Raw genomic sequence first — 27,577 nt, 5'->3', positions numbered from 1 at the left:
AAGATCCAGTATTAATCACCCGCACATTTCTTTAACGTTTGATTTTTGCAAGTCAATTTTATAACTAACATGCCTTCTGGACTATAAGCCATTTTAGTGAAAGATGGCAGCACACCGCTGATGTGCAGAAGGCATCATGAAAGTATTAAAAAATATATATATACAAGTCTGCATTTCTCTTTGTCACGTATCGAGAGTATGGAAATTCGGCACTACTGAGAAAGCCTTCTGAAAGAAAAAAATAAAAATAAAGTAACACCTTTGAATCACACCAGGAGTGTATGTTGCTTGTTTTATTTTACTCACACATGTAAGAAAATAATGTGCCGACAAAATAATTATTCTGGACAGTTTTTGTTTTAACATTAATATTGTGCATGCTCTATAACAAGATTTCTCACTGGGACACATGCTTCCTACTCAATTCCTTTTCCACCAAAACAGAGGTAGTTGTGTAAATCTGACTGGTATTTATAGTGTGCTTACATTTTAATAACTGATGCCAGTTACATGGGTGCTAATTAGTTCCCTTCCATGTGCCTTAAATGAGCAAAAGTAAATTCTTACCCATTCTGTATGTTAACAGTAGAAATTCTAAGTAAAAAAATCACTTCCAGGCCAAACAAAGAAGTTTCTCACTTCCAGTTCCCACCAAGCAGTGTGTGGGTAATCCAATTTACTTGCCAAACTCAGGTGTACACATTCCATTTCTTAATCCACCATAGAATATGACAGAAACAGTCAATCTGCAACATGCAGCTCTAAATACCACCTCATTCAGATAAGCCTTTGCTCTCTCCAGTTACCTAGCAATGCAATGTCAAATCCTGATGCGTCTGGTCAAAGGGTCCCACCTACTTCAATGTGATAACAGGTGATATAAATCACTTTCTAAATACAATAAGGCGCTTCCACAAGATATAAAAGGACAATAAAAGGCCGCCACTCAAATGCCTTCGCTGGAAACAATTATTATTTCCTTGCACTAATAATTCTCTTACCAGGACTCAGCCTGTATTCATATGCCTTTGCCACCTGCTGTGTTACCATGTACATTTTTGATAACCAAATAACTCATGCCATACACAAAAATCTCACAGCATACTTTGACAGCAAACCGACTGATTAATCTACAAAAAAAAAAAAAAAAAAAAAAAAAAAAAAAATCTACTTTATGCTGCACAGGCGTCAATTGCCAAAAGCATTGATTTGGAAGCAACATGACCTACTAACTACTGTTACTTGTTATACCGCCCTTTTTATTTGAATTAGGTGTGTACATGCAATCTGTTTTAGTGCTTGTTATTTGGGAGTTCGACAAATCTTCAATGCCTGCAGGAAGGGAGTTTCATAGCGCTGGGTGCTAAAGTTTCTTATCAGAAAGGTGAGAACTGGCTTTTTTTATTGCCATTAGCTGCTCCAATTCCCCCTTGGCTGCTCCAGCTCCTTGTTCTGTCTCAGCAGGGATGTATTTAGATCTTAGAAGTGAACAAGGACCAGAAAGGGCTGTTTTGAAGACTTACTTTTAAAAAAAATCTCTACCATTACCTGCAAAGCCCTGCTAACTATATGCCAGCCTTTCTGAAAACCAGCTTTAATAAGGATCAAATTATTGTTGGGAAATTCCTTGCCGACAGACTTCCACAGAGGCCGCCACTGACTCCCGGGTAGATCAGAACTCATTACAACTCTACCTGAGTTACATGTCCTCTTCACTTACACTGTAACAGCAGCAATCTACACAGCAGCAACCTGCACAACAGCAGACCTCTTGGATGTCCTCACTTTAAAGCCTATGTAACCTCTTGCTCATAGACTTTAATAACCACACAGTTACGCCAAGTAAAAATAGAACTACTCCAACTGGATTTGTAATTTAAAATAACGATTTGCGAGGATGAGCATGAGGGTATTAAGCACTCTACAATGTCTAAAATAAATGAAATATACAAAAATAGCCATAAACGTACCTGGGTATTCTATTTAATTTTTTGAAGAGTTCCAGTGTTTTCCTGTTGAAGACAAAAGGTGTATTGCGTAAAATTCTAATGCGGAAAAAATGTACATGTGCATGGATGAAATGTATCAAATGATCAAAAACCCTTGATACAGTATTAAAGACAGTCGACAGATTCAAAGAGCTACTGTGTACATCAGCTGGTGAAGTGTGTACTCTGAAACCCCATTACATGGTAATCTGAATGTTCCATGATAAAGATTTAACAATGCTGCCTTTTGGTAGCAAAATCCTTATTTCGTTCTTGTGGGGGATTAGACAAATACAGTACATTTCCTGCTAGGCAAACGCCTGCAACCATTTGTAATACAATTCATAGACATATACATATTCACATATTACTACATGTTCTCTCTGCCTAACACTTCACGCTACATTTCACCCAATGTAAGCCAATCATTATACCTTTTTTTTTTTTTGCTTAAGTAGTAATGTATCGTTCATTCTGCTCTACCTCTGAGGTTTGAGGAACTTCAGTAGCTTCATTGAATTTTTTGGGTCTGCAAACAATTTCAATTGAACAGGAAGAGGGCACTAACATCTGCTCTCTTCCTCTGAACCAGTGCTTGTCTTGTAGAGTATATGTCAGCAAAGCATAGTTTTGTGGCAGACATCTGGGAAGGAACAGAAATCTCTACTTACCTGTGAACCTAGATACTGCGTTTTTTCAAAAGATTTTGATTTTAGCAATGTAATTCAGTCCTTCACATTTACCACCATTCAGGATGAGGTTGCGTACACATGAATCCAACAATGTGGTCACTGAATCTTCTCAATTCATCAATGTTGAAGTAACCAGTACAAATAATACACTTTGATAAGAACAGACGTTCATATTGAAGTGATGGATTAATTAGATCGAGTTACTGGAGATCACAAGAGCTGCACCCACCAGACAGCTCAAAGATCCCTGTCGGTTGCAGAAGATATACCTAGTCTGTTTTGCAAGTATGTGAAATCACAGTTGCCTTCATCGCCTAGCAATTAATCTCTCAGTTAAACTATACACAAGGCCAACAATTTGGTGATTAACTTACTCTTCAGCCATAGGCAAGCTCACAGAAGACACGTTCAGGGTACTATGTTTCATTCTGGGATTTAATGAAAACTCTAGCATTTCAAGACAAGGCCTTAGTGACGCATGTCCAAACCCACGGTATTTCAAGGAGAGTCTAAGGTCAGTCTGATAGCCTCGGTAACTGTCAAAGTCCACAATCTGCACTTCCAAGCTATGCACTTCTATTTCACAACAACTTTAACACCGTATCCAGGACATGTTCCTCAGGCTCCTTAAGGACGTCAGGCCACGCTTGGCTATCTTTAAGAGCATAATACTCACACACTAAGAACTTAACTCTGCATAGTAGCCAAGGCTCTCAGAAAATATTAGAACCTCCCTTTCTCATGCAACTGACCCAAAAAGCAGCAGGGCTGGGACTTGCAATTGGGCCTGAAGAAGGTCATCCCGTTATCCCAAACCTTAAACTGCAAATGACAGGTTTGTGTTGCCGCACGTTTACACTGCAAATTACATAGATTTGTGTTGCCTCACATTAACCAGCACACAGGCCATAACGCAAACACCTCTCAGTCATTACTGACTTGTATCCCTAGTTACTGAACAAGGTACTTAGATACTAAAGAGATGCCCAATCTGGTTAAGCAGCTCTATATTTGTGCATTGCAATTAGACCTATTTGACCCACTACATGCTTAATCCACATGGTAATATTCAAGTCTCTGGAAATAAAAAACAGTGTGATGGTATACACCAGAACCCATGAAGGCAATGGTTCCTTCCCAACCACATTGCTTAATTAGAAAGACCATAGACATCTTCATAGAGGGAACAACTGTTTTAAATCGAAATAAATGCCTTTTCTGATTAGCATCTATCTGAAGCAGCTTATTTCTAACTTTTGCAGCCAGTAAAATAAACTGAAATTTAGCTTACCAAGCGTCCTCTGTTCTTCCAGCCCTTGAAAGCAAAGTGGCAGTACTGGCCAAACTGCTGTTTGTCCATTCCATCGGCGCTCGCCTCTTGTCTCTGATCTCATATGCAGCTTTTATATCAAGAGCAGTATCAGCAAATGCCGCCTGGATCTTAATTTTGGAAAGGTTACAATAATCAGACTGTGCATTCAGTGATTAAAATAATTAAGATCTATATAGAAACAATGTGCCATGTTGGCAAAGTGGCTTTGAGTTGCTGTCTATATCCAGGGTGTTCCCAAAATCTACAGATCAAAAGGGCAGATGTACAAAGAGACTGGTCACAAAGTGTGCACTATTTGAGACCCGTATGATTTTGTGGTACCAGAGGTGCACAAATAAGTTAGGGTGAGGGAGGGTTGAGACAAGCAATTAAAGTCAGAAACCATTGACAAGTCTTATTGCGATTTACAGTTAGAAAGATTTGCCTCTTTCAAGTTCTTTCCAAATTACAATGTGGAATGAGTTGCAAACCACTTGTTATTCAGAAAGCCTGTTCCGATTCACAAAAGGCATTTAGTAAATCCTGATATGTAATTCTGCGGCCTTAAACCATGCGATTTTTGGGAACTGGAGGGTGTTCAACCACAAAATTCTTTAGTACACGTGGATCATATTCCTTTGATCTCTGCAGTGGAGGAGTTAAGCAAACTCTCCAAATCCCAAATTTAATTGGTAAAAGGAAACATTAAGGAAGAAAAATCTTCATCACACAAGCGCCCTGAAACATTTTACATTTTCAGTATAATGAGAGAATTTACTTCTAAAATCAGCTGCAATGACTGCTTCCTGTCAGTCATTTTTCACACAAAACTCAAATCATATGTCCAGACGTTAATTAAAGAAGACGATAATTCACTGTAGGTACAACAAAATGTCAATGAAGTGTTTTGAAGCTATGTACTTCCAAATTTTAATGCATTTTGCAAGCTCTATCTTCATAAAGAACACTATAGAGTGCAGCAGAGGATAAGCCAAAAACACCCAATTCAGTTCAGTCATGGTGCAAAATACATGCTACTCAAAGTGGAGCTGGTGTTTCAAAGTTCGAAATACAATAAATTGTCCCATAACCGTGTAATATGTTGGACAAAAGCTGTTTAGAAAGGTAACAATTCTTGCAGCCAAAAGACATACAAATAAAAATGTGCATGACATTAAGCTTCCGACATCCCACATATCTTCAGGCAAAAAGAACAGGTTGTGCTTATTAGAACTGCTGGCATTAGTTTTCTGATTTAGGCACAGATGTACATATGTCATTAGAACTCCCAGAGGTGGCTTGGAGAAAGACATTCAAAACCAACTGTCATGATTCAACTGGTGTCCCTACCCCTGCTCCACGTTTTAGAATCTTAGATTTGTAAACTGCATTCACAAATGTGCAATTTTTACTTTATTTTTTATTTTATTTTTTCAGATCCTAGCAACTACACCTTTAGGGGGATGTGTGTGGCTACAAAATAGGATGATGAGGTACTAGTTCATACTAATTTACTGGGAAGGTGTATAATACCACTTTATTCTCCTGTCTGACACTGGCAGTAGCTCCGATATGTGGGTCACAGCATGGGCAAATTTGTCTAATGGAAAATTTAGGGACATAACATACTCACTTTTGTAAGGTGGTGGTTATTAAGAACATTATAGAGCTAGTATATTTAAAGGTACATTTGCAAAGTTATACTATTTCAAAGATTTATTTTGCCTGCCCTCCGCTCATCCAAGGACATTGTTATCATTACTACCCTTTCAAGAAACATACCTTAGGGAATATTTAAATATGGAAAACATTTATTCACCAGACTTAACATAGTGGTAAGAATAGTATAAATTAGTTCAGCTAGGCCTCAAGCAATTATTAGAGGCAGACATGAGGCAGCAGATCACGGGGGACGAGGAGAATATCTAAGTTCATAGCTCTACAAATGCATACCTCTGGAGTATGTCTGTCCCTTGCCATCAGTGCCAACACTTCTTCCACTAAATCGCTTTTGTTACTGTGGCCAATTTGCTTGATGTCTAATGAAAAAGAAAACAAAAAAGTAATTAATTCCCAGATCAACATAGTTACATTCAACAGCATACGGAGTGACACTCTTGCTGAACAAATCTGGTAGGAGTCACAGACAGCAGGTAGATGCACACAAAACATGCACACCAACATGGCGGAGATGTGGAACCATACTGAAAGAGATGCAGATTTGCTGTGGTAAAGAATGTAGCTATACATCAATTGCAATGAATGCTCTTAGAGATGCAGGTTTAGGTACAGATTTTGCATAAACATTGTTCAATTCCCTACCACATGAAGGTTACGGAACCACAACCAGCCGGCGCCTGCAGAAGAAACTAAGCCAGTCACTGCTGCCACTGTTTTAAGACAGACTGCTGATATTTTGCGGGGCTATCAATTTTCAACAACAGAGATAGCTAATAGCATGTTTACAGAACACATGCTCACTAGACCACCAGACTAGCTACGTTATTAATTTGCAACAGCTTGCATTACAGTGCAACAATTTTTTAGTTTAGGAAGAAGTTTAATTAATATTTGCCAATGTGCTTGGGAATTCTGCTAGTAGTGACAGGGAACTGTTAAATTATTATATATGTGTGAAAGTAGTGTGAAGGACATTTGTGAGAATCTTTTCAATCAAAAATGGCAAAGCCAATATGGTGGCACCTGGGTAATATAGCAAGCTTGTTGAGTTGAATGAAAAATACGGCATGCCTTTCTTAATTTTAGAATGAAAGTTAGTTTCTGTTGATTTGTTTTTATAAATCAATTCTGGAAGGAAATGTTTCAGTTTAGAAACATTTGATCAAATGCACTTTTTTTATAGAAACCTACAGGGGTTGTTTTCCAGTACTCCAAACACAACATAAAATGTCAATATGATTCTATAATAATAGACGTGTTTTATTGGAAAATATTTCAAATTGGTTTCTCTTATTCAAAAGCTAAGCTTTTTGCTTCTATGGTCACTTGCTAATTGGTCAAGATTTAACACAGGAGAAGCACTGGAATAACTTTCTCCAGGGGTGGGAAATACTTGAGGATCAACCCAAACCTTGCACCCAAACTCTTCTGCTGGATGTGACGCGTGCCATGACTGGAATCCTATACTATCCCTAGCTTACTGGGCCTATGTCCTCTGGCTAGGAAGGTGTGACTGTTGGGGACTCAGTTTTGCCTCCAGAAATGTGGTGTGGCGAGTTGTGGTAAGAGCAGTGGTCTCTTCATTCCTGTACAAAAATAGCTACTTATGATTAATGAAAAGCATCTTGAGCTACTAGCAAAAATTATCAGCAGTACACTAGTGCTCTATCAGACAAAACTATATCAGTAGCCACCTCATTCAGGGTTATCTAAGTACATCATAACAGCAAAGGTTGTTCACAATCGTATTAAATAATTCATTAATCTGGCCGGCTTCCTGGCTATGCCGGAGTCCTCCCTTACTATGGCGGTTATCCTAGAAGGCAGAGGGGGGAGGAGACTCATCTTCAGCATTGATAAGGCATTAAAGGAGGACAGTAACAACGAAAACTAGGCAAGCTTGGGATAGAGACCTATTAACCCCCTTAACAGATGTGGACAAGGACCTGCGTTCAGGTGCAAGAGATCACAAGTAATGAAAGCTTCAAACTGACAAACCTTAACTATATCCACCACTTGTACTTTGCAGCCACAAGGTTGAAAAGAATATACTTTAATAGAAGTTCTGCCTGTCCAAGATGTTACAAGCAAGACAGTACATTTCTGCATATGAGATGGACGCTTGGGATGATGATGATGATGGTGATGGTGGTGTACTGGGAGGAGGTGGTATAATGGCTTAACGTGGTAACAGCATTAGACTTGAAATATCAATACAATACTGCCTATTACGTATTATACCTAATCACTTGCAAGGAAAATGCAACTTAACCTCAATGGTTGATCTGCTATCAGCCAAGCACCGTACAGCAATTCATTGGTTATCCAAAAGGGGACCTAGAGTGCTTAAGTGGAGTAAAGACCTCCATCCAACTTCTGAAACGTCAATGGGTAAATCAAGGATCAAAAAACATTTCATAACCTTTGGTGGAGAGGCACACTTTGTGTACATGGGAAGTGATCTGAAAGGCAGGGAACGCAGCAATTCACCTTCATAAACAATATGTATAAATAGAACTGTAGGAAACTGGCTCTTTATATAGTATACCAAAAAGAAGTATGCTGTGTAAAGAGACCAGGTATCCCCTTAGTAGTGGACAGGGCTTTCTTAAAAAATCCCAAGTGTTCTATTTGTGGTAAGTTGTTCGAGCAGCTTAGGCTAATCAAAAGGGAGTGTTAGACATCTGCTGCATACAAAGTCAATAAATGACATGAACACACTCAATAAGGTGTTCTACACCAATTTAGAAAAAAAACATGTTTTTTAACACCAAGAACTCCGCTAATGGGAAAGTACTTTATAAGTTAGCTGTTTTGAAGTATACAGCAAATACAGTTGCATTGACTTTAATGCGGTAATGTTATCCTATGGGAAAAGAAGCACATATTGCATATGGGTACTTGGCAACGACTTACAGGACTGTTATTCTGGAGTTAGGGTAAGTATGGGGCAAGGTCAATGCACACCAACAGGTCACCTTGGGTGGATCTGGGGCATCAGAGTGCAGAGGTGCTTTTCAGCATCAGGTGCTCTAATGTTATCCTGTGGGAAAGAAACATATGCTGCATACAGGTACTTGGCAACAACTTATGGGACTGTTCTTCTGGAGTTAAGGTAAGGATGGGGCAATGTCCAAGGCAGCACCAATAGGTCACTCCGGGAACCACTTTAATGTGAAAGAGTCCTGGGGAAAAGAGGCTGGAAGTGGGGACTGGGTGACCAGTTCGGCTGAACCCAAAGGGAGGCTCAGGTGTCAAGGGTCTTAGGCACACAGGGCCACTGTCGGTCCACAGCAACTCAGGCTGTGTGGCGCGTGTGTAGTGGCCCTTTTTCCCAGCGGGGTCGCATCGTGAAGAGTCCTCAAAGTTCTTGGTTCCTGCACAAATTAGGCTGCTGGCAGCGACTGAGGGACTAATCTGGCCAAACCCTAGGTGGGGTTCAGCTCTGGAGGGGTTCAGGACCTCGTTGGAACGGTTGGCCCATTTTGATTTGAGCTGCGGGGCTTGGGTGCAGTGGTGCTTTTGGTTGTCGGGTTATCCATGATACAAGACTTTCACAGTTCTTCGTAGGTGCCTGCAGGGAGAAGCTCTACTACTCCATGGGAGATGCTGGTAGTTCCTTGAAGTGCTGCCAGTCCGCCCAAGCTTTTGGAGGCAGATCAGCTGCAGGATAAGTCCACTTTGGCACAATTGTCGAGGACAGCACGCAGGCCAGCAGGATTGGATCCAAATCAGTTGCTGTTCCTCGGTTCTTGCTTTTCGTGGTTCTTCTGTGTCCTTTTTCTTAGAATCTGAAATCATGGTGTCAGGGGACCGCCTATATACTAAATATAGGAGTGTTAAGGGGAGTGAAGGGTAGTAGCCAATGGGCTACTTACCCTTGGGGTCACTACACCCCTATGACCACTTTATGTTGGAAGTGGGCATAACCCTGTCCCAGAGTTCCTAATTATGCCAGCCCCAAGATGGTGGAATTTCCTTAGAGTGGGGTAATCAGGCATCACACCTTAGGGGTGTCTCTGACCTGGATGTACTCCACACCTCCTAGGATAGCTCATTTACCATCTACCCTGGTGCTAAATGGGCCTCAGGGCAGTGGGTGGCATCCTGTAGGTCTGGGGGATGCCGAGGTCGCTTATTAAAGGCGGCAAGGACTTTGAAGTCCTTGTCCTTGGTAAGTTAAATCACTAGCCATCCTGCTGGGGGAGGACTGAACACCTTCCTTTCTCAGAGGAATTGTTTCTAGCCTCCGAGAGCGAGGGCTCTCACCTGCAGGGGTCAGAAACCTGTTATTAATATGAGGTGTTTGATACCAAACACCAAAGTTTTCTGTGAAGCCATTATGTAGCTGGGAAACTCAAATGTAAACAGGGGAATCCTTATTGGCATGAATTACCTTAATAGTTTTACAGTAAGTTTTTACATATTGATGTTAAGAAATCATTTTTTGTTTTTACTGGTTAAGGACGAGAATATAGAGCCTGACAACGACAAATTTCAAACTCAGTTTAAATTTTATGGTCTCAGACCCGTAGGCATCCGTGCCACTCAAAGTCCTTGGTTGGTCCCCTTTTGATTTTAATCTGACATTTATCCTGGTAATCCACTAACACAATATGTCCATTTGGTTACCAACGCTGGTAGATTATCCGGCTAGAGCCAAATCTTTTTTATGGAAGTCTTATTTACAAGTAATTATTTTTACTATATTAATTTTAACACCCGATAACTTTTAATTCACTGCTCTCACGATTAGAATGGAGTGTGAAAATGATTGTTTTCCCTTGATCGAGTAAAAAAAATAACAAATGAAAAATGAATGGCAATGAATTGTCTCCTTAAAAGGCAATAGGAAAAAAAACAACAACAAAAAAACGCAAATTGTAATATTGTTTTGTCATTTAATCAATCAAATCAACTTTATTGGGCCAAATTGGTATAGCCCACAAAAGTAAAATACAAACAAATATAATAGCATGCAATAAAACAGTACACACTCATAAAAAGTCCTCAGAGTAGAGATAAAAATCAAAGTGCGGATCAAGCACAATCTCCGAAAACAATGCAGACGACAACATCCAATTTAAAGACCTGCCTAGGGCTTCTGGGTGCAAGACTGAACCACGAAGATAAGGAGGTTGTGTGTCACGTTACACCGTATCCCACGAAAATACTAGAAACAGCTTGAATGTAGTACATTACGGCAATGACAAACATTTCTGGGCTACAAAGATTTGAAGGCTGGTATCAATCTAAAGCCAAAGCACGCAAAGTGCTCAACACTATGCAGGAGATTATCCAAGCAATTTCCTTGTCCTAAGCACCAGCTTCAGAAAGGTATACACATTAAAATACGATTGTAGAAAGTGCAAGGCATCTGTGCAATCTATCAATCAGGGATTTGTAAAGCGCACTACCGGAAGAATGTGTGAAATAAAGGCAAAGTTGTTAGCATAGATGGCTTCATGCACATTGGTGCAAACTTGTAAAGTAATTCTACCCTGCACCATTAGGCAATGTAATTCCTTTGTAGCTTCAGTAACTGGATCATATGTTTCTGATGGATGCGTCAGAGATCACCGACAGACATGTCGTTGCCAGTGCCTAACACTCCTATATCCGTGCAGATGCTCGTCCTGATGTCGAACTCGGTGCCGCAATAAACTCTCCACTTGAAGTCCTCTCAGACCCAGCGCCTCTTACGACACCACTACTGGCACCACAGCCTGCTCTGGAGACAATGCCGAATATTAAAAGACAGGTTTGGTAGGAAAGCTTCTCATCTACTAGAGGAACGTAAATTTCATGAGGACAGCCTTGGAAGTCCATCCATTTGGCTATGGACTCAGAGATGAAACTCATGATCCTCCTCCTGATAATCTGGCTATTCGTGAGGTAAGTATTCTCAACACCTCCCAAAACAGACATAGGTCCTTCTCCAGGTCCTGCTCCGCTTGAAATGGATTCTTTCCATTCTGTATTAAGAAAGGCTACAGACGTTCTTGAGCAGCCATTCCCTACACAGCATTATCATCCTGCCATTCTTAAAGAGATTTTGTAGATATATGCCCACCAGTGTATTTCCGCTTCTGTTTAATGAGGCATGAATGGTGACAAAGAGGCATGGTGTAAATCATTATCTTCTCTGAGAGTACGCAGACCAGTTCGTGAAGATCCATCCTTCCTCTCATTGCATTGGTCTCGCACAAACAAAACGTTGGGGATGGGCGCCCTGTACCCTGGCACGTGTCTCCTGTCGATGGAGAGGTTGGTGCCCCCCTAAGCCCACATCTCCTAAATGCGAGTCCATTCAGTGGCATCCCCGAGTAGCAGCACCACTATGGGGCGCGGCCACCCTGGGCCGCCCTCACAGTGAATGCAAGGTCCCACGACTATGCCCAGTCAGGTCCTCCGCCACCGCAGGCAGCCATTGTCACAGGTGGCCAGTAAAGAAGGGGGAGAAGGGCCCAGCCTGGTCGCATGTCAGCGGCGGCACTGGTACCCACAGTGCAGGTCGCCTAACACTGCAGGCGACAACCACAGGTGACGATCAGGGTCCGCATTGTGTAGGATTGACTGCGCTGTTGGCTGAGCACCGAGGCGCACGCAGCCCCAACACGTGGGCTTCCGAGGAAGAGGAAAAAGGTGGTTACAGGTGGAAATGGAGTGTGGGCGGCAGCTGACCCCCAGCTCCATCATCCACAAGAGGCCCATCAACATGCGTTAACAGGCAGGATTTCTCCGGGGACCACAAACAGCTGCTCACTGGTGAGGCCTATCGGCCATCTTGCCCTCCACTCTTAAATTTAAAGACACCCTAACCTTGCGGGCAGCAAAGTGTCCTGAGGGAGTGTCTTATCAAATATTTACAGTCAGGGTTACTCTACCTGACTAAGGGGTGATTTGTGAAGCAGTGTTCAAACTGCTGTTGGCAAGCTACAAATGGTAGGCTAGAAGCCATGTTTTCATTGACGCTGTAGAGGACTGCTAAAATAGGTGCCGCAGTTCACCTGTGCCATTTAACTTTTCATTATAGGGGTGTATTTCAATACCCTATACTTTGGCCTTATAGCATGGTCAATTGTGCTAATCAGGTTATAAACCAATTTTGACATGTTATGGTTTCAGCACATGCACTGGGGCCTGGACAGCAGTATTCCAGTGCACAGTCACAAACCCAGCAGAGTCAATCTAAAAGGTGGGGTCACCAGGCACAAAAAGGGCACCTTCTCATGAGGTAGCAGCTAATGTCCATATGGGAGAGGGTAAATTGTTATACTAGCTTTTCTAGCAAATAAGTGTACTTTTCTAGTGTACCACAGTAGTTTCACAGATTTTACAGTTCACTTGAAAAAGCCCAAAAAGCAAGCCAGGAAGAATAAAACCGGGCAGGTTAACAGATGTTTGCAAAGGTATCTAGAATTTCAACCCCTACACACTGAGGGTGAAGCCCAACTCCACTTCCTAATCTATCCTTTGTTATGGGTGCACCCATTGCTAACTAACCCATGTACTACCCACTTGCATGCCAACAATGACTCTGCCTCTTGTCTTTAAAGTGCACTTCAACCTCAGTTTCAAATCTCAGACAGTTTAAATAGGAAGGCAAAGGCATTTTTTAAAGTAAATCCACAATCTGGAGGGAGCAGACTGCAGATTCAAATATCACATTCATGAATTTGCCTGGTTATGCAGCCTTCCTCCTTGAGGTTCAGTAGACAGCGGCTGTCTGAATATGAAACCAGTCACAAGACTGGAATAGGAATGTACATTTTAAGAAATCTTTTGCAGAGGCAGATATAGTGATTCAATCATTTTGTACCCCAGGTCATCTCAACTTGCAAGATCAATTTCACAGCTTCCACTTGGGAGCAACAAAAGCACCAGGACATAAAACCAACAAGTTACTACCTCAGAAGTGGCCACAGGATAAATACGTGCAACTTTCAAAAATCAGTAAAACGTGTGCTCAACAGAAAACGTCATCTAGGAGTCAGAACCCAATTCTTCTACTGTTTCAAGTAAATTATTGGAAGGCACATGAAGTGACAAATGAAAACTACTCACCTTTCCATATCTGGGGGATCACCTCCAAACGATTGTCTGTATCTAGAGCCTGAAGGAGATCCAGCATGCCCCTCGAATTCGGGTAGTAGAGCTAATGAACAAAACATGTACATAGACTGTTATCTGCATATCTGCGGCTTTAGAACAAGCAATTCCCAGTTGCAGTCAAGCTTCTCCTTACCGAAGGTATCAGCTCCCGGTACCACTTTAACACAACATCGATATGCTCCATCAAGCAAAGTAAATTAAAGAACCTTCCACTAAAACAAATAAAAAGTGAATATAAGGTAAGTGAATAGTGCAACACTATAGGTTTATTTTAACACTTGCAACCTGCAATGTTTTTTAAAGTGAAATACACGCAGAACAGTACAAAACAGAAAAAGGGTTTGTCAGGTTTTGTAGTCACTTCCTTACACCAAGTAACGTCCTCTCGTAATGCTTGAACATCACCAGCTTGTGGCCAGTAGGGAAAGTGTCAAAAGAATAAGTTACTTACCTTCGGTAATGCTTTTTCTGGTGGATACATTAACTACCTGTGGATTCCTCACCTAAAGAATTCTCCCCTCGCGCCAGCTTCGACGGAAATTTCTTCTAGCTCTGCACATCAACGATGACGTCACAATAGCCCGACTCCACGCAACGCCGTATGACGTCATCTAGGCAATAAGAAGCCCTCGTCGACGTGCAGACGTCAGTTATCACCATTTTTTACGTGCCTTAGAGGCGAACAGGTGAAAATTTGACCTTGAAGAGAACATAATCACATCTAAAAAAGTGAAAACGCAACATTTATTACACTAAAAATAATAAGAAATTAAATATGTCAGTCAAAATCAATCATGAGTACTTGAATTATCAAGGCCAGAGAAAGAAATACATATATACACACACACACACACATATATATATATATATATATATATATATATATATATATATATTAAGACAATTGGCGCTCACCCAAGGATTTCGTGGAACAACCATTCAGGCAACGGGGAGGCGGGTGGGACCATGCGTTACCGAAGGTAACTAACTTATTCTTCTGATGGATACACCTACCTGTGGATTCCTCACCTAAAGAATAGAGTCCCAAAGAAGTACTACCTCTGGAGGCGGGTGCCCGAATGGTCAAACCAAGAAATCCTGCAGCACCGAGCGAGCAAAATGGCCATCCCTCCTAACCTCAGAATCCAAACAATAATGTTTGACAAATGTATGGAGGGATGCCCAAGTTGCCGCCTTGCAGATGTCAACCACAGGAACATCCCTAGCTAAAGCCGAAGAGGCAGCCTTAGCTCTGGTGGAATGAGCACGAAGCCCCACAGGTGGTTCTTTCTTAGCTAAGTAATAACAGAGCTTAATACAGAGAATGACCCACCTGGATAGCGTTCTCCTGTGGACTGCGCTGCCTTTCCTCTTCCCCACGTATCCAACGAAGAGCTGATCATCTTGCCTGAACTCCCTCGTCCTGTCGACAAAGAAGCTCAATGCTTTTCGTGAATCCAGTCGGTGGAGCCTCTCTTCCTCCTTGGATGGATGAGGCGGAGGGTAAAAGGAAGAGAGAGTAATAGACTGCCCCAGGTGAAAGGGTGTAACAACCTTTGGGAGGAAAGCCGCCTTGGTCCTTAACACCACTTTGTCTCTAAAGAAGGAAAGGTATGGAGACTCTACACTAAGAGCCTGAAGCTCACTGACTCTTCTGGCCGATGGTATGGCTACCAGGAATACAGTCTTAAGAACCAACAAACGCAAAGCACAAGAATGCATTGGTTCAAATGGAGATACCATCAGAAATGCTAATACCAAATTAAGGTCCCACTGAGGCATAAGAAATGGAGAGGGCGGAAACTTATTAGTGAGCCCCTTAACAAACCTCAAAACAATTGGAGATTTAAACAAGGAAGGTTGATCTGGGAGGCACAGAATAGCCGACAGTGCTGATAAATAGCCCTTAACTGTGGCAACTGCACAACCCTTCTGTGCCAAGGAAAGAGCAAATGATAATATATCAGACAAGTGAGCCTTTAAGGGATCAACTCGGCTCTCTCCACACCAACGTACAAATTTAGCCCATCGATTTGCATAGATCGATTTGGTGGAGTGTCGCCTGGCCGATAAAATAACATCCACCACTTCCGGTGGGAGAGAAAAAGCACTCCGATTGCCCCGTTCAATCTCCAGACATGAAGGTGCAGACTCTGGAGGTGGGGGTGTAGAATCTGCCCCTCAAAGAGGAGGTCCACCCTGTAAGGGAGACGGAGCGGAGGGCACAGAGAGAGTTGGAGAAGGTCTGTATACCACACCCTTCTTGGCCAATCCGGGGCTAAGAAGATGACCTGGGCCCAGTCTTGGCGGATCTTCCTCAGAACTCGAGGAATCAGGGGTATGGGAGGAAACGCGTAAAGCAACTGACCCTTCCAGGACATCTGAAACGCACCCCCCAAAGCTCCTTGCATCGGATACTGGAGGCTGCATAATAACGGGCACTGCGCGTTCTCCTGAGTAGCAAACAGATCTATCTGCGGACACCCCCACATCTGGAAGATGTAAAGAACCAGATCCGGATGAAGACACCACTCATGGTCGACCGAGCTGCGTCGACTGAGAACATCCGCACGTACATTCAGAGCTCCGGCCAAATGATTTGCTACCAAGCAAATCTTGTGGTCCTGAAGCCAGGACCAGAGTCGAAGAGCTTCTCTGCAAAGAAGGTACGATCCCACTCCTCCCTGCTTGTTTATATACCACATCGCGGTAGTGTTTTCCGTCAGAACCTGGAGTGACTGACCGCAAATGGAAGGGAGAAAGGCCTTGAGAGCCAGACGTACTGCCCGCAATTCCAACAGATTGATGTGAAACTTCTGTTCCACTGGAGACCAAAGGCTTTTGACCTCCAGGTCCCCCAGATGAGCTCCCCACCCTAGAGTGGAAGCATCCGTTACAACTGTGGCCACCGACGGAGGCAGCAAGAACGGCCTTCCTTGCGACAGGTTGCTGATCGCTGCCCACCACTGAAGATCCACTGCAGTGTCTCTGGTGATCGTGATCGAATCTTCGAGATCCCCTTTGTGTTGAAACCACTGCCTGCGGACGCACCACTGAAGGGCCCTCATGTGCCAGCGTGACCAGCAGTATGCAAGAAGCAAACAGACCCAGCAGACGAAGGACCTTGAGGACTGGAACTACCGCTCCATTTCAAAACATCGGAATCAACGCCTGAATGTCCTGAACCCGCTGGGGCGGAGGAAAGGCCCGACTCAATGTCGTGTCCAGTACTGCCCCTATGAACAGGAGGCGTTGAGAGGGCTCCAGGTGAGATTTGGGCATATTGATTGAAAAACCCTGGTCGAACAACTGAGTTGTCGACTGCAGGTGACACTGCACGAGCTCTGGAGTCTTGGCTTTGATCAACCAATCGTCCAGATAGGGAAACACCGATATCCCCCTTCTTCTGAGCTCAGCCGCTACCACCGCCATCACCTTTGTGAAGACTCGAGGTGCTGAAGTAAGACCAAACGGGAGGACCGCAAACTGATAATGCTGCAATCCCACCACAAACTGGAGATACTTCCTGTGCGATTTGATTCAGAAGAGTCACCTGCACATCCGTAGAGAAGCAGGATGAGCATCCATCGGAATATGGAAGTACGCATCCTGCAAATCGACAGACACCATCCAATCTCCTTCGTTCAACACCAAAAGAACCTGTGAAAGGGTCAGCATTTTGAACTTTTCCTGCCTGAGGAACCAATTCAAAATCCTCCAGTCCAGAATTGGTCTCAACCGACCATCCTTTTTGAGGATCAGGAAGTATCTTGAATAACAGCCCTGACCCCTCTCCTGCTCGGGAACCAACTCTACTGCGCCTTTTGACAATAGGGTTAACACCTCCTGTTGCAGTAACAGAAGATGGTCTTCCGAACAGAAGGATGGGCGGGGAGGGAAGGGAGGAGGGAACTTCCGAAAGGGAAGAGCGTACTCTTTTCACAATGTCGATGACCCAAGAGTCTGATGTTATAAACTCCCACATTGGAAGAAATTGGGTAAGTTTCCCCCCTATCGGAGACAAATGAACAGGGAGTGGTGGAGGACTAAGGCTGCTTTGCCTGCTGCACCCCTCCCGAGGAAGAGGAAGAGGAAGAGGAAGAGGCAGAGTGCTGCTGGGTAGCTCCTCTTGTACGTACTCTGCCCCTGCCCCTGAAGGATCTGTAAGGCATTGTTGTGGTGCCTGGAACCTGCAACGAAAGGAGAAGCCATGTCCAAAACCTCTAAACTTCCTATATGACCTAAAGGTAGAGGAAGTGGCTGCCTGAAGTCCTAACGACCTCGCTGTGGCTCTGCTCTCTTTGAAACGTTCAAGAGCAGAATCTGCCTTTGTCCCAAAAAGTTTTTCCCCATCAAAAGGCAGATCCAGAAGAGTCGCCTGCACATCCGTAGAGAAGCATGATGAGCGCAGCCAAGCCGGACACCTCAATACTATGGATGTGCCCATAGCCCGTGCCACAGAGTCTGAGGTGTCAAACCCAGACTGGATCACCTGGGTCGCCGCCGCCGCCACCTCTTGTGGCAAGTTTGGATGACCTTTTGCTTCCTCCATAAGGGCATGAATATAATGTCCCAAAATGCAGGTTGCATTTGTCGACTTCAAGGCCATACTGCATGGCGAAAAGTACTTCTTTGCAGCATGGTCCATTTTCTTTGACTCCCTGTCCGCAGGGGTCCCGGGGGATGATCGGGAGGAGCACAAAGCCTGAACAACCAAACTCTCCGGATTTGGATGTTTGGAGAGGAAGTCCGGGTCACCTGGAGCCGCATGATAGCGCCTTGCTACCGCCCTGTTGACAGCCGTAGAAGTCACAGGTTTCCTCCAAATGTCATTGATGGGGTCCAGGAGAGACTCATTGAAGGGCAAGAGAGGCTCTGCCACCACCGAAGCCGGATGCAGCACTTCCGTCAAAAGGTTTCTTTTCACTTCAGCAGCCGGAAGAGGAAGATCTAAAAAGTCTGCAGCCTTCCTGTAAGGAAATGCCTCCTTGGCATGGTTACCCCCTGACTTTTTGCCTTTGCTGATGCTATGTTTTGAATTGAAAGTGTGCTGAGGCCTGCTAACCAGGCCCCAGCACCAGTGTTCTTTCCCTAACCTGTACTTTTGATTCCACAATTGGCACACCCTGGCATCCAGATAAGTCCCTTGTAACTGGTACCCCTGGTACCAAGGGCCCTGATGCCAGGGAAGGTCTCTAAGGGCTGCAGCATGTATTATGCCACCCTAGAGACCCCTCACTCAGCACATACACACTGCTTACAAGCCTGTGTGTGCTAGTGAGAACAAAATGAGTAAGTCGACATGGCACTCCCCTCAGGGTGCCATGCCAGCCTCTCACTGCCTATGCAGTATAGGTAAGACACCCCTCTAGCAGGCCTTACAGCCCCAAGGCAGGGTGCACTATACCATAGGTGAGGGTACCAGTGCATGAGCACTGTACCCCTACAGTGTCTAAGCAAAACCTTAGACATTGTAAGTGCAGGGTAGCCATAAGAGTATATGGTCTGGGAGTCTGTTTTACACGAACTCCACAGCACCATAATGGCTACACTGAAAACTGGGAAGTTTGGTATCAAACTTCTCAGCACAATAAATGCACACTGATGCCAGTGTACATTTTATTGAAAAATACACCACAGAGGGCACCTTAGAGGTGCCCCCTGAAACCTAACCGACTATCTGTGTAGGCTGACTGGTTCCAGCAGACTGCCACACTAGAGACATGTTGCTGGCCTCATGGGGAGAGTGCCTTTGTCACTCTGAGGCCAGTAACAAAGCCTGCACTGGGTGGAGATGCTAACACCTCCCCCAGGCAGGAGCTGTAACACCTGGCGGTGAGCCTCAAAGGCTCACCCCTTTGTCACAGCACCGCAGGACACTCCAGCTAGTGGAGTTGCCCGCCCCCTCCGGCCCCGGCCCCCACTTTTGGCGGCAAGGCCGGAGAAAATAATGAGAATAACAAGGAGGAGTCACTGGCCAGTCAGGACAGCCCCTAAGGTGTCCTGAGCTGAGGTGACTAACTTTTAGAAATCCTCCATCTTGCAGATGGAGGATTCCCCCAATAGGATTAGGGATGTGACCCCCTCCCCCTGGGAGGAGGCACAAAGAGGGTGTACCCACCCTCAGGGCTAGTAGCCATTGGCTACTAACCCCCCAGACCTAAACACGCCCTTAAATTTAGTATTTAAGGGCTTCCCTGAACCTAAAGATTTAGATTCCTGCAACAACAAGAAGAAGGATTGCCTAGCTGAAAACCCCTGCAGAGGAAGACCAGAAGACAACAACTGCCTTGGCTCCAGAAACTCACCGGCCTGTCTCCTGCCTTCCAAAGAACTCTGCTCCAGCGACGCCTTCCAAAGGGACCAGCGACCTCTGAATCCTCTGAGGACTGCCCTGCTTCGACGACGACAAGAAACTCCAGAGGACAGCGGACCTGCTCCAAAAAGACTGCAACTTTATCCAAAGGAGCAGCTTTAAAGAACCCTGCAATCTCCCCGCAAGAAGCGTGAGACTTGCAACACTGCACCCGGCAACCCAGACTCGGCTGGTGGACAACCAACACCTCAGGGAGGACCCCCGGACTACTCTACGACTGTGAGTACCAAAACCTGTCCCCCCTGAGCCCCCACAGCGCCGCCTGCAGAGGGAATCCCGAGGCTTCCCCTGACCGCGACTCTCTGAAACCTAAGTCCCGACGCCTGGAAAAGACCCTGCACCCGCAGCCCCCAGGACCTAAAGGACCGGACTTTCACTGCAGAAGTGACCCCCAGGAGTCCCTCTCCCTTGCCCAAGTGGAGGTTTCCCCGAGGAAGCCCCCCCTTGCCTGCCTGCAGCGCTGAAGAGATCCCTTGATCTCTCATTGACTTCTATTGCGAACCCGACGCTTGTTCTAACACTGCACCCGGCCGCCCCCGCGCCGCTGAGGGTGAAATTTCTGTGTGGGCTTGTGTCCCCCCCGGTGCCCTACAAAACCCCCCTGGTCTGCCCTCCGAAGACGCGGGTACTTACCTGCTGGCAGACTGGAACCGGGGCACCCCCTTCTCTCCATTGAAGCCTATGCGTTTTGGGCACCACTTTGAACTCTGCACCTGACCGGCCCTGAGCTGCTGGTGTGGTAACTTTGGGGTTGCTCTGAACCCCCAACAGTGGGCTACCTTGGACCAAGAACTGAACCCAGTAAGTGTCGTACTTACCTGGTAAAACTAACAAAAACTTACCTCCCCCAGGAACTGTGAAAATTGCACCAAGTGTCCACTTTTAAAATAGCTATTTGTGAATAACTTGAAAAGTATACATGCAATTGAAATGATTCAAAGTTCCTAATGTACTTACCTGCAATACCTTTCAAACAAGATATTACATGTTAAATTTGAACCTGTGGTTCTTAAAATAAACTAAGAAAAGATATTTTTCTATAACAAAACCTATTGGCTGGATTTGTCTCCGAGTGTGTGTACCTCATTTATTGTCTATGTGTATGTACAACAAATGCTTAACACTACTCCTTGGATAAGCCTACTGCTCGACCACACTACCACAAAATAGAGCATTAGTATTATCTCTTTTTACCACTATTTTACCTCTAAGGGGAACCCTTGGACTCTGTGCATGCTATTCCTTACTTTGAAATAGCACATACAGAGCCAACTTCCTACACTTCCTTATTACTGCATGAAAAGATGCAGCCTCTTCAGTATACTCCCCAGGGGAAGCCAAATCCCATTCAGGGGAAGTGTCAATACCACTTGCAGTGTCCAGACCCTGAAAATCGCCCAAAGGCTTTAAGATTTCACCTTCCTCCAGATGCTGCCTGCTATATTCCTCCTCGTCCAGGAGGCGCTAAGCTAGTTGTCTGGACCAGAGTCTGGTTTCGAGACCCGGCGTCGATAAGGCGTCGGCCGACGCCGAAGATCTTCGCCGGCGCCGTTCTTCGGATTCATCCGACGCCGGACCCTCCGGTGCCACAGGCACCTTGACAGTGGACTGGATCCGTGGAGCGGCTCCAGAAGGCAAAAATGGCATGAAGGGCGTCGGCTTGTAAGGAGTCGGAGCACCCAAATTAAAAGCTAAAGGGCCCGACGGACCCGCATGCCCTCCACCAGGCGCCATGGTGGAAAAGATATTGACCATGGCATTTAAAAATGCCGCAGGATCCGTACCCGGCGCCGGGAAAGCTGGATATGTTTGCGGTGTCGGCGACGGCATAGAAGCCGATGATGGCCCAGGCAACTCCTGCTCCGGAGAAGCAGCCGGTTCTTGAAGAGGCTCGACTTCAAACACTGACAAAGGTGAAGCCGGAGTCGTAGGAGGCGGAGGAGTGACAGTCGGGCTAATCTCCCACATCGGACGGCACCAAGCTGATGGAGATGCAGATCTGGACCTGGACCGACCTCTACTTGATCGGCGCTGAGAGTCGTGACGGTGCCGAGAGTCTCCATGACGATGAGGAGTCCTCGAAGAGGACTCCCTCCGATGCCGCCTTTCCTTCCTCTTCTTGGAACGGGCCAGGAACAATTTAGCCTCTCTTTCCTTAAGTGCAGAAACCACATGACTAGACCTCATCAAATCAAATAAAATCATTAACATTTATAAAGCGCGCTACTCACCCGTGCGGGTCTCAAGGCGCTAGGGGAAAGGGGGGGTTACTGCTGCTCGAATAGCCAGGTTTTTAGGAGTCTCTGGAAAGCGGAGTGGTCCTGAGGCTGGTGGGGAGGGAGTTCCAGGTCTTGGCCGCCAGGAAGGAGAAAGATCTCCCACCGGCCGTGGAGCGGCAGATGCGAGGGACGGCAGCAAGTGCGAGGCCAGAGGAGCGGAGGAGGCGGGTGGGGACGTAGAAGCTGAGGCGTCTGTTGAGGTATTCTGGTCCCTTGTTGTGGAGGGCTTTGTGTGCGTGGGTGAGTAGTCGAAAGGTGATCCTTTTGCTGACTGGGAGCCAATGCAGGTGTCTCAGGTGTGCGGAGATGTGGCTGTTGCGGGGTACGTAGAGGATGAGGCGGGCCGAGGCGTTTTGAATGCGTTGCAGGCGATTTTGGAGTTTGGCTGTGGTCCCGGCGTAGAGGGTGTTGCCGTAGTCCAGGCGGCTCGTGACGAGGGCGTGGGTCACGGTTTTTCTGGTGTCGGCGGGGATCCAGCGGAAGATCTTGCAGAGCATGCGGAGGGTGAGGAAGCAGGCGGAGGACACGGCGTTGACTTGCTTGGTCATGGTGAGAAGAGGGTCCAAGATGAAGCCGAGGTTGCGGGCGTGGTCTGTGGGGGTCGGTGCGGTGCCGAGGGCCGTAGGCCACCAGGAGTCGTCCCAGGCGGACGGGATGTTGCCGAGGATGAGGACTTCTGTTTTTTCAGAGTTCAGCTTTAGGCGGCTGAGCCTCATCCAATCTGCGACGTCCTTCATACCCTCTTGTAGGTTGGTCTTGGCGCTGGCAGGGTCCTTGGTGAGGGAGAGTATAAGTTGGGTGTCGTCGGCGTAGGAGGTGGTGATGATGTCGTGCTTGCATACGATGTTGGCGAGGGGGCTCATGTAGACATTGAAGAGTGTCTGGCTGAGTGATGAGCCTTGAGGTACGCCGCAGATGATCTCAGTGGGTTCTGAGCGAAACGGAGGGAGGTAAACTCTTTGGGAACAGTTTGCGAGGAAGGAGGCGATCCAGTCCAGGGCCTGGCCTTGGATCCCGGTGGAGCGGAGGCGGGTGATTAGGGTGCGGTGACAGACGGTGTCAAAGGCAGCCGAGAGGTCGAGGAGAATGAGGGCGACTGTTTCACCGTTGTCCATCAGGGTTCTGATGTCATCTGTGACTGAGATGAGGGCGGTTTCTGTGCTGTGCTTGGTTCGGAATCCGGTTTGTGAAGGGTCGAGCAGGTTGTTGTTTTCCAGGAAGGTGGTCAGCTGTTTGTTGACGGTCTTCTCTATTACCTTGGCTGGGAAAGGCAGAAGAGAGATGGGGCGGACGTTTTTCAGGTCGCTCGGGTCAGCCGTAGGTTTCTTTAGTAGGGCGTTGACTTCGGCGTGTTTCCAGCATTCGGGGAAGGTAGCAGAAGAAAAAGAAGAGTTGATGACGGTCTGGAGGTGCGGGGCGATGATGTCGTCGGCTTTGTTAAAGATGAAGTGAGGGCAGGGGTCCGAAGGGGCGCTGGAGTGGATAGAGTTCATGATGGATTTGGTTTCTTCCGTGTTGATGTGGGTCCAGTTGTTGAGGGTGATGGCTGGGGGTGCGGGTTCGGTGGTGTTTGGTTGGGTCTGGTGTCCGAAGCTGTCGTGGAGGTCGCTGATCTTGCGATGGAAGAAAGTGGCGAGGGATTCGCACAAATCCTGTGAGGGCGTGACGGTGTTGGCGCTGGGGTTGGAGAACTCCTTGACGATGCTGAAGAGTTCTCTGCTGTTGTGGCTGTTTTTGTCTAGTCTGTCGGTGAAAAAGTTCCTTTTGGCAGCACGGATCAGGTGGTGGTGTTCGCGGGTAGCGTTCTTGAGGGCGGTCATTTTGTCAGCGGTGTGGTCCTTGCGCCAGGCCTTCTCAAGGGCGCAACAAGTTTTCTTTGATTCTTTGAGGGTGTCAGAGAACCAGAGAGGTTTTTTGGTGTTGGTCTGTTGATGCGTGCGTTTGAGGGGAGCAAGGTTGTCTGCGCAGTTGGAGATCCAGTTTGTGAGGTTGAGGGCTGTGTCGTTGGGGTCGGTGGTGAGGGTGGGTTGGTTGGTGGCGAGTGCGGAGAAGAGTTGCTCTTCGGGGATCTTGTTCCACTGTCGACGTGGGATGGGTTGAGTGCGGAGGTGGCGGGTCTCGCGTCGGAATGTGAAGTGGACACAGCTGTGGTCGGTCCAGTGTAGAGCGGAGGTGTGGCTAAAGAAGACGTGTTTGCTGGCGGAGAAGATAGGGTCGAGCGGGTGTCCGGCGATGTGGGTGGCGGTGTTCACCAGTTGTTTGAGGCCGAGGTTGGCAAGGTTGTCGAGCAGGGTGGTGGTGTTGGGGTTGTTGTTTTGTTCCAGATGGAAATTGAGGTCGCCTAGGAGGATGTAGTCCGGTGAGGCGAGGGCGTGCGGGGAGATGAAGTCGGCGATGGCGTCGCTGAAAAGGGCGCGTGGTCCGGGAGGACGGTAGACGAGGGATCCTCGGAGGGTGGTCCTCGGGTCGGTGCGAATCTGAAAATGCAGGTGTTCAGCGGCGAGAGGGGTGTCTTCGGTGGAGGTGGTGACGCTGATGGAGTCTTTGAAGATGATGGCGATACCTCCTCCTACTTGGTTGGTGCGGTCTTTTCTGGAGATCTTGTAGCCTTCGGGGATGGCGGTGGCGATGCCTGGAGCAGAGGAGGCGTTCATCCAGGTCTCCGTGATGAAGGCGACGTCCGGAGCTGTGGAGTCCAGGAGGTCCCAGAGTTCAACGGCGTGTTTGTGGACGGAGCGAGCGTTGACCAGGATGCACTTGAGGTGGTTGATGGCGCGTGGGCTTGTGCTTGTGGTAGTTGCGTGGTGGAAGATGCGTTTGCAGGAGTTGCAGGCGAAGGGTCCATGGGTGCGTTTGGGGTGAGCTTGGAAGCAGGTGTTGGAGCGCCCTGGGTTGAGGGCGTGGAGGGTGGCGGAGTCGTAGCGGGGCTTGGGAGAGCTGGGGACCAGGGGTTGTGGCGCTGGGCGCGGGCGCAGACGGGCTTGCCTCTGGCGCGCCCGCTGGACAGTCGCGCAGCGGCCTCCATATGAGGTAGGAGGGGGGGAGAGGGGTCAGCTGGGGGCGAATAGGAGCTGGGTGGCGGGGCGTGCAGGAGGTTGCGGCGGGAAGCGCGAGGGAGGGGGGTTTAAGGGTGGAGGGGGTGAGTGTTAGGAGGTTTAGGAGATTAGGGAGAGAGATAGGAGTAGGGTTGTGAAGATAGGGGAGGGGGGGTTGTAGAGGTGGGTGAGGGTGAGAGGTAGAGTGAGAGGATAGGAAGATAGGTAATAGAGGGGGAGGGGGGAGAGATAGAGAAATAGATAGAGAAAATAGATAGAGAAATCGATAGATAGGGAAATAGATAGATAGAGAGATAGGTATATAGGAGGAGTGAGGGAGGTAGATAGCGAACGGGTTAGAAAGGGATGATAGAGAGGGAGAGGCGAGTGAGGGAGGGGGATGAGGCAGGAGCAGGAGGACAGGCGCGGGGGAAGAATGCGGAGGAGGCAGAAGAGCCGAAGGCAGAAGATTGAAGACAGAAGAACAGAAGACCGGAAGAACAGAAGAAAAGACGAACAGAAGAACAGAAGAACAGGAGAACAGAGGGCCAGAAGAGCAGGAGACCAGAGGAACACAGAGGAGCAGAAGATCACAGAAGAGCAGAAGATCACAGATGAAGATACGGAAGACGAGGAACAGAAGGCAGAAGACCTCAGAAGAAGATGAAGAAGAGAGGCGACAGGAGAGGCAGAGAAGCACACAGAAGAAGAGAGAAGACGGGGAGAAGAAGAGTACAGAAGAAGATTACATGCGAGGAGGAAGAACAGAGAAGGAGAAAAGAAGAAAAGAAGCAGGAGCAGGAGAGAGGGTGAGTAGCGCGGGGCAGGGGCGAGGGGCTGGGAGGTGGGGGGTACTTACTGTGAGGTGGGTCTCAGGAACTCAGGAACCTGGAGGAGCTGCAGCGGCAGGGGGAGCGACCTACCCTTGGGTCAAGGGTCTCTACCACTGTCGCGCAGCAGCCGCCATATGAGGTGGGGGGGGGGGGGGTGTCAGCTGGGGGCGAATGGGAGCTGGGGGCGTGCAGGAGGTCGCGGCGGGAAAGCGTGAGGGAGGGGACAGGTAGAGTGAGAAGAGCTGGGGGAGAGGGGTTTAAGGGTGGAGGGGGGTGAGTGTTAGGAGGTTTAGGAGATTAGGGAGAGAGATAGGAGTAGGGTTGTGAAGATAGGGGAGGGGGGGTTGTAGAGGTGGGTGAGAGGTAGAGTGAGAGGATAGGAAGATAGGTAATAGAGGGGGTGGCGGGAGGGGGGGAGAGATAGAGAAATAGATAGAGAAAATAGATAGATAGAGAAATCAATAGATAGGGAAATAGATAGATAGAGAGATAGGTAGACAGGAGGAGTGAGGGAGGTAGATAGCGAACGGGTTAGAAAGGGGTGATAGAGAGGGGGAGGCGAGTGAGGGAGGGGGATGAGGCAGGAGCAGGAGGGCAGGCGGGGGGAGAAGAGGGCGGAGGAGGCAGAAGAGCCGAAGGCAGAAGATTGAAGAACAGGAGAACAGGAGAACAGAGGGCCGGAAGAACAGAAGAGCAGGAGACCAGAGGAACACAGAGGAGCAGAAGATCACAGAAGAGCAGAAGATCACAGATGAAGATACGGAAGACGAGGAACAGAAGGCAGAAGACCTCAGAAGAAGATGAAGAAGAAGAGGCGACAGGAGAGGCAGAGAAGCACACAGAAGAAGAGAGAAGACGGGGAGAAGAAGAGTACAGAAGAAGATTACAGACGAGGAGCGAGGAGGAAGAACAGAGAAGGAGAAAAGAAGAAAAGGAGCAGGAGAGAGGGTGAGTAGCGCGGGCAGGGGTGAGGGGCTGGGAGGTGGGGGGTACTTACTGTGATGTGGGTCTCAGGAACTCAGGAACCTGGAGGAGCTGGAGGAGCTGCAGCGGCAGGGGGAGCGACCTACCCTTGGGTCAAGGTCGGAACTAAGGCACCATATACAATTTTCATGGGGGTCAGTGACTGACATCCGACCCCAACACTGGTTACAAGGCTTAAAGCCAGATTTTCTTGGCTGCGACATAGTAACTACAGATGCGCAACTGTAGCTCTCTGCTAGCCTTGAAGAAAAAACGTTATTCGAAGGCACAGAAAAAAGGGAAC

General features: G+C 47.0%; 1 protein-coding gene across 1 annotated transcript in view; it reads right to left on the bottom strand.

Annotated features, from left to right (window-relative positions):
- The window catches only part of PTCD3 (pentatricopeptide repeat domain 3), a 181,814-nt gene that overhangs the window by 10,821 nt on the left and 143,416 nt on the right, over window positions 1-27,577 (bottom strand). Inside the window, exons 18-22 of the mRNA XM_069204302.1 lie at window positions 13,921-13,999; window positions 13,740-13,830; window positions 5,946-6,031; window positions 3,972-4,120; window positions 1,971-2,012 (exon numbers count right to left, since the gene is read on the bottom strand). Of these exons, the coding sequence (XP_069060403.1) occupies window positions 1,971-2,012; window positions 3,972-4,120; window positions 5,946-6,031; window positions 13,740-13,830; window positions 13,921-13,999 (447 nt within the window). The remainder of the gene's footprint in view (window positions 1-1,970; window positions 2,013-3,971; window positions 4,121-5,945; window positions 6,032-13,739; window positions 13,831-13,920; window positions 14,000-27,577) is intronic.

The sequence above is a fragment of the Pleurodeles waltl genome, chromosome 1_2 (assembly GCF_031143425.1).
Source record: "Pleurodeles waltl isolate 20211129_DDA chromosome 1_2, aPleWal1.hap1.20221129, whole genome shotgun sequence".
NCBI classification, from domain to species: domain Eukaryota; kingdom Metazoa; phylum Chordata; class Amphibia; order Caudata; family Salamandridae; genus Pleurodeles; species Pleurodeles waltl.
Note: the sequence above shows the minus strand (reverse complement) of the source record. Positions and strands in the feature narration are given on the sequence as shown.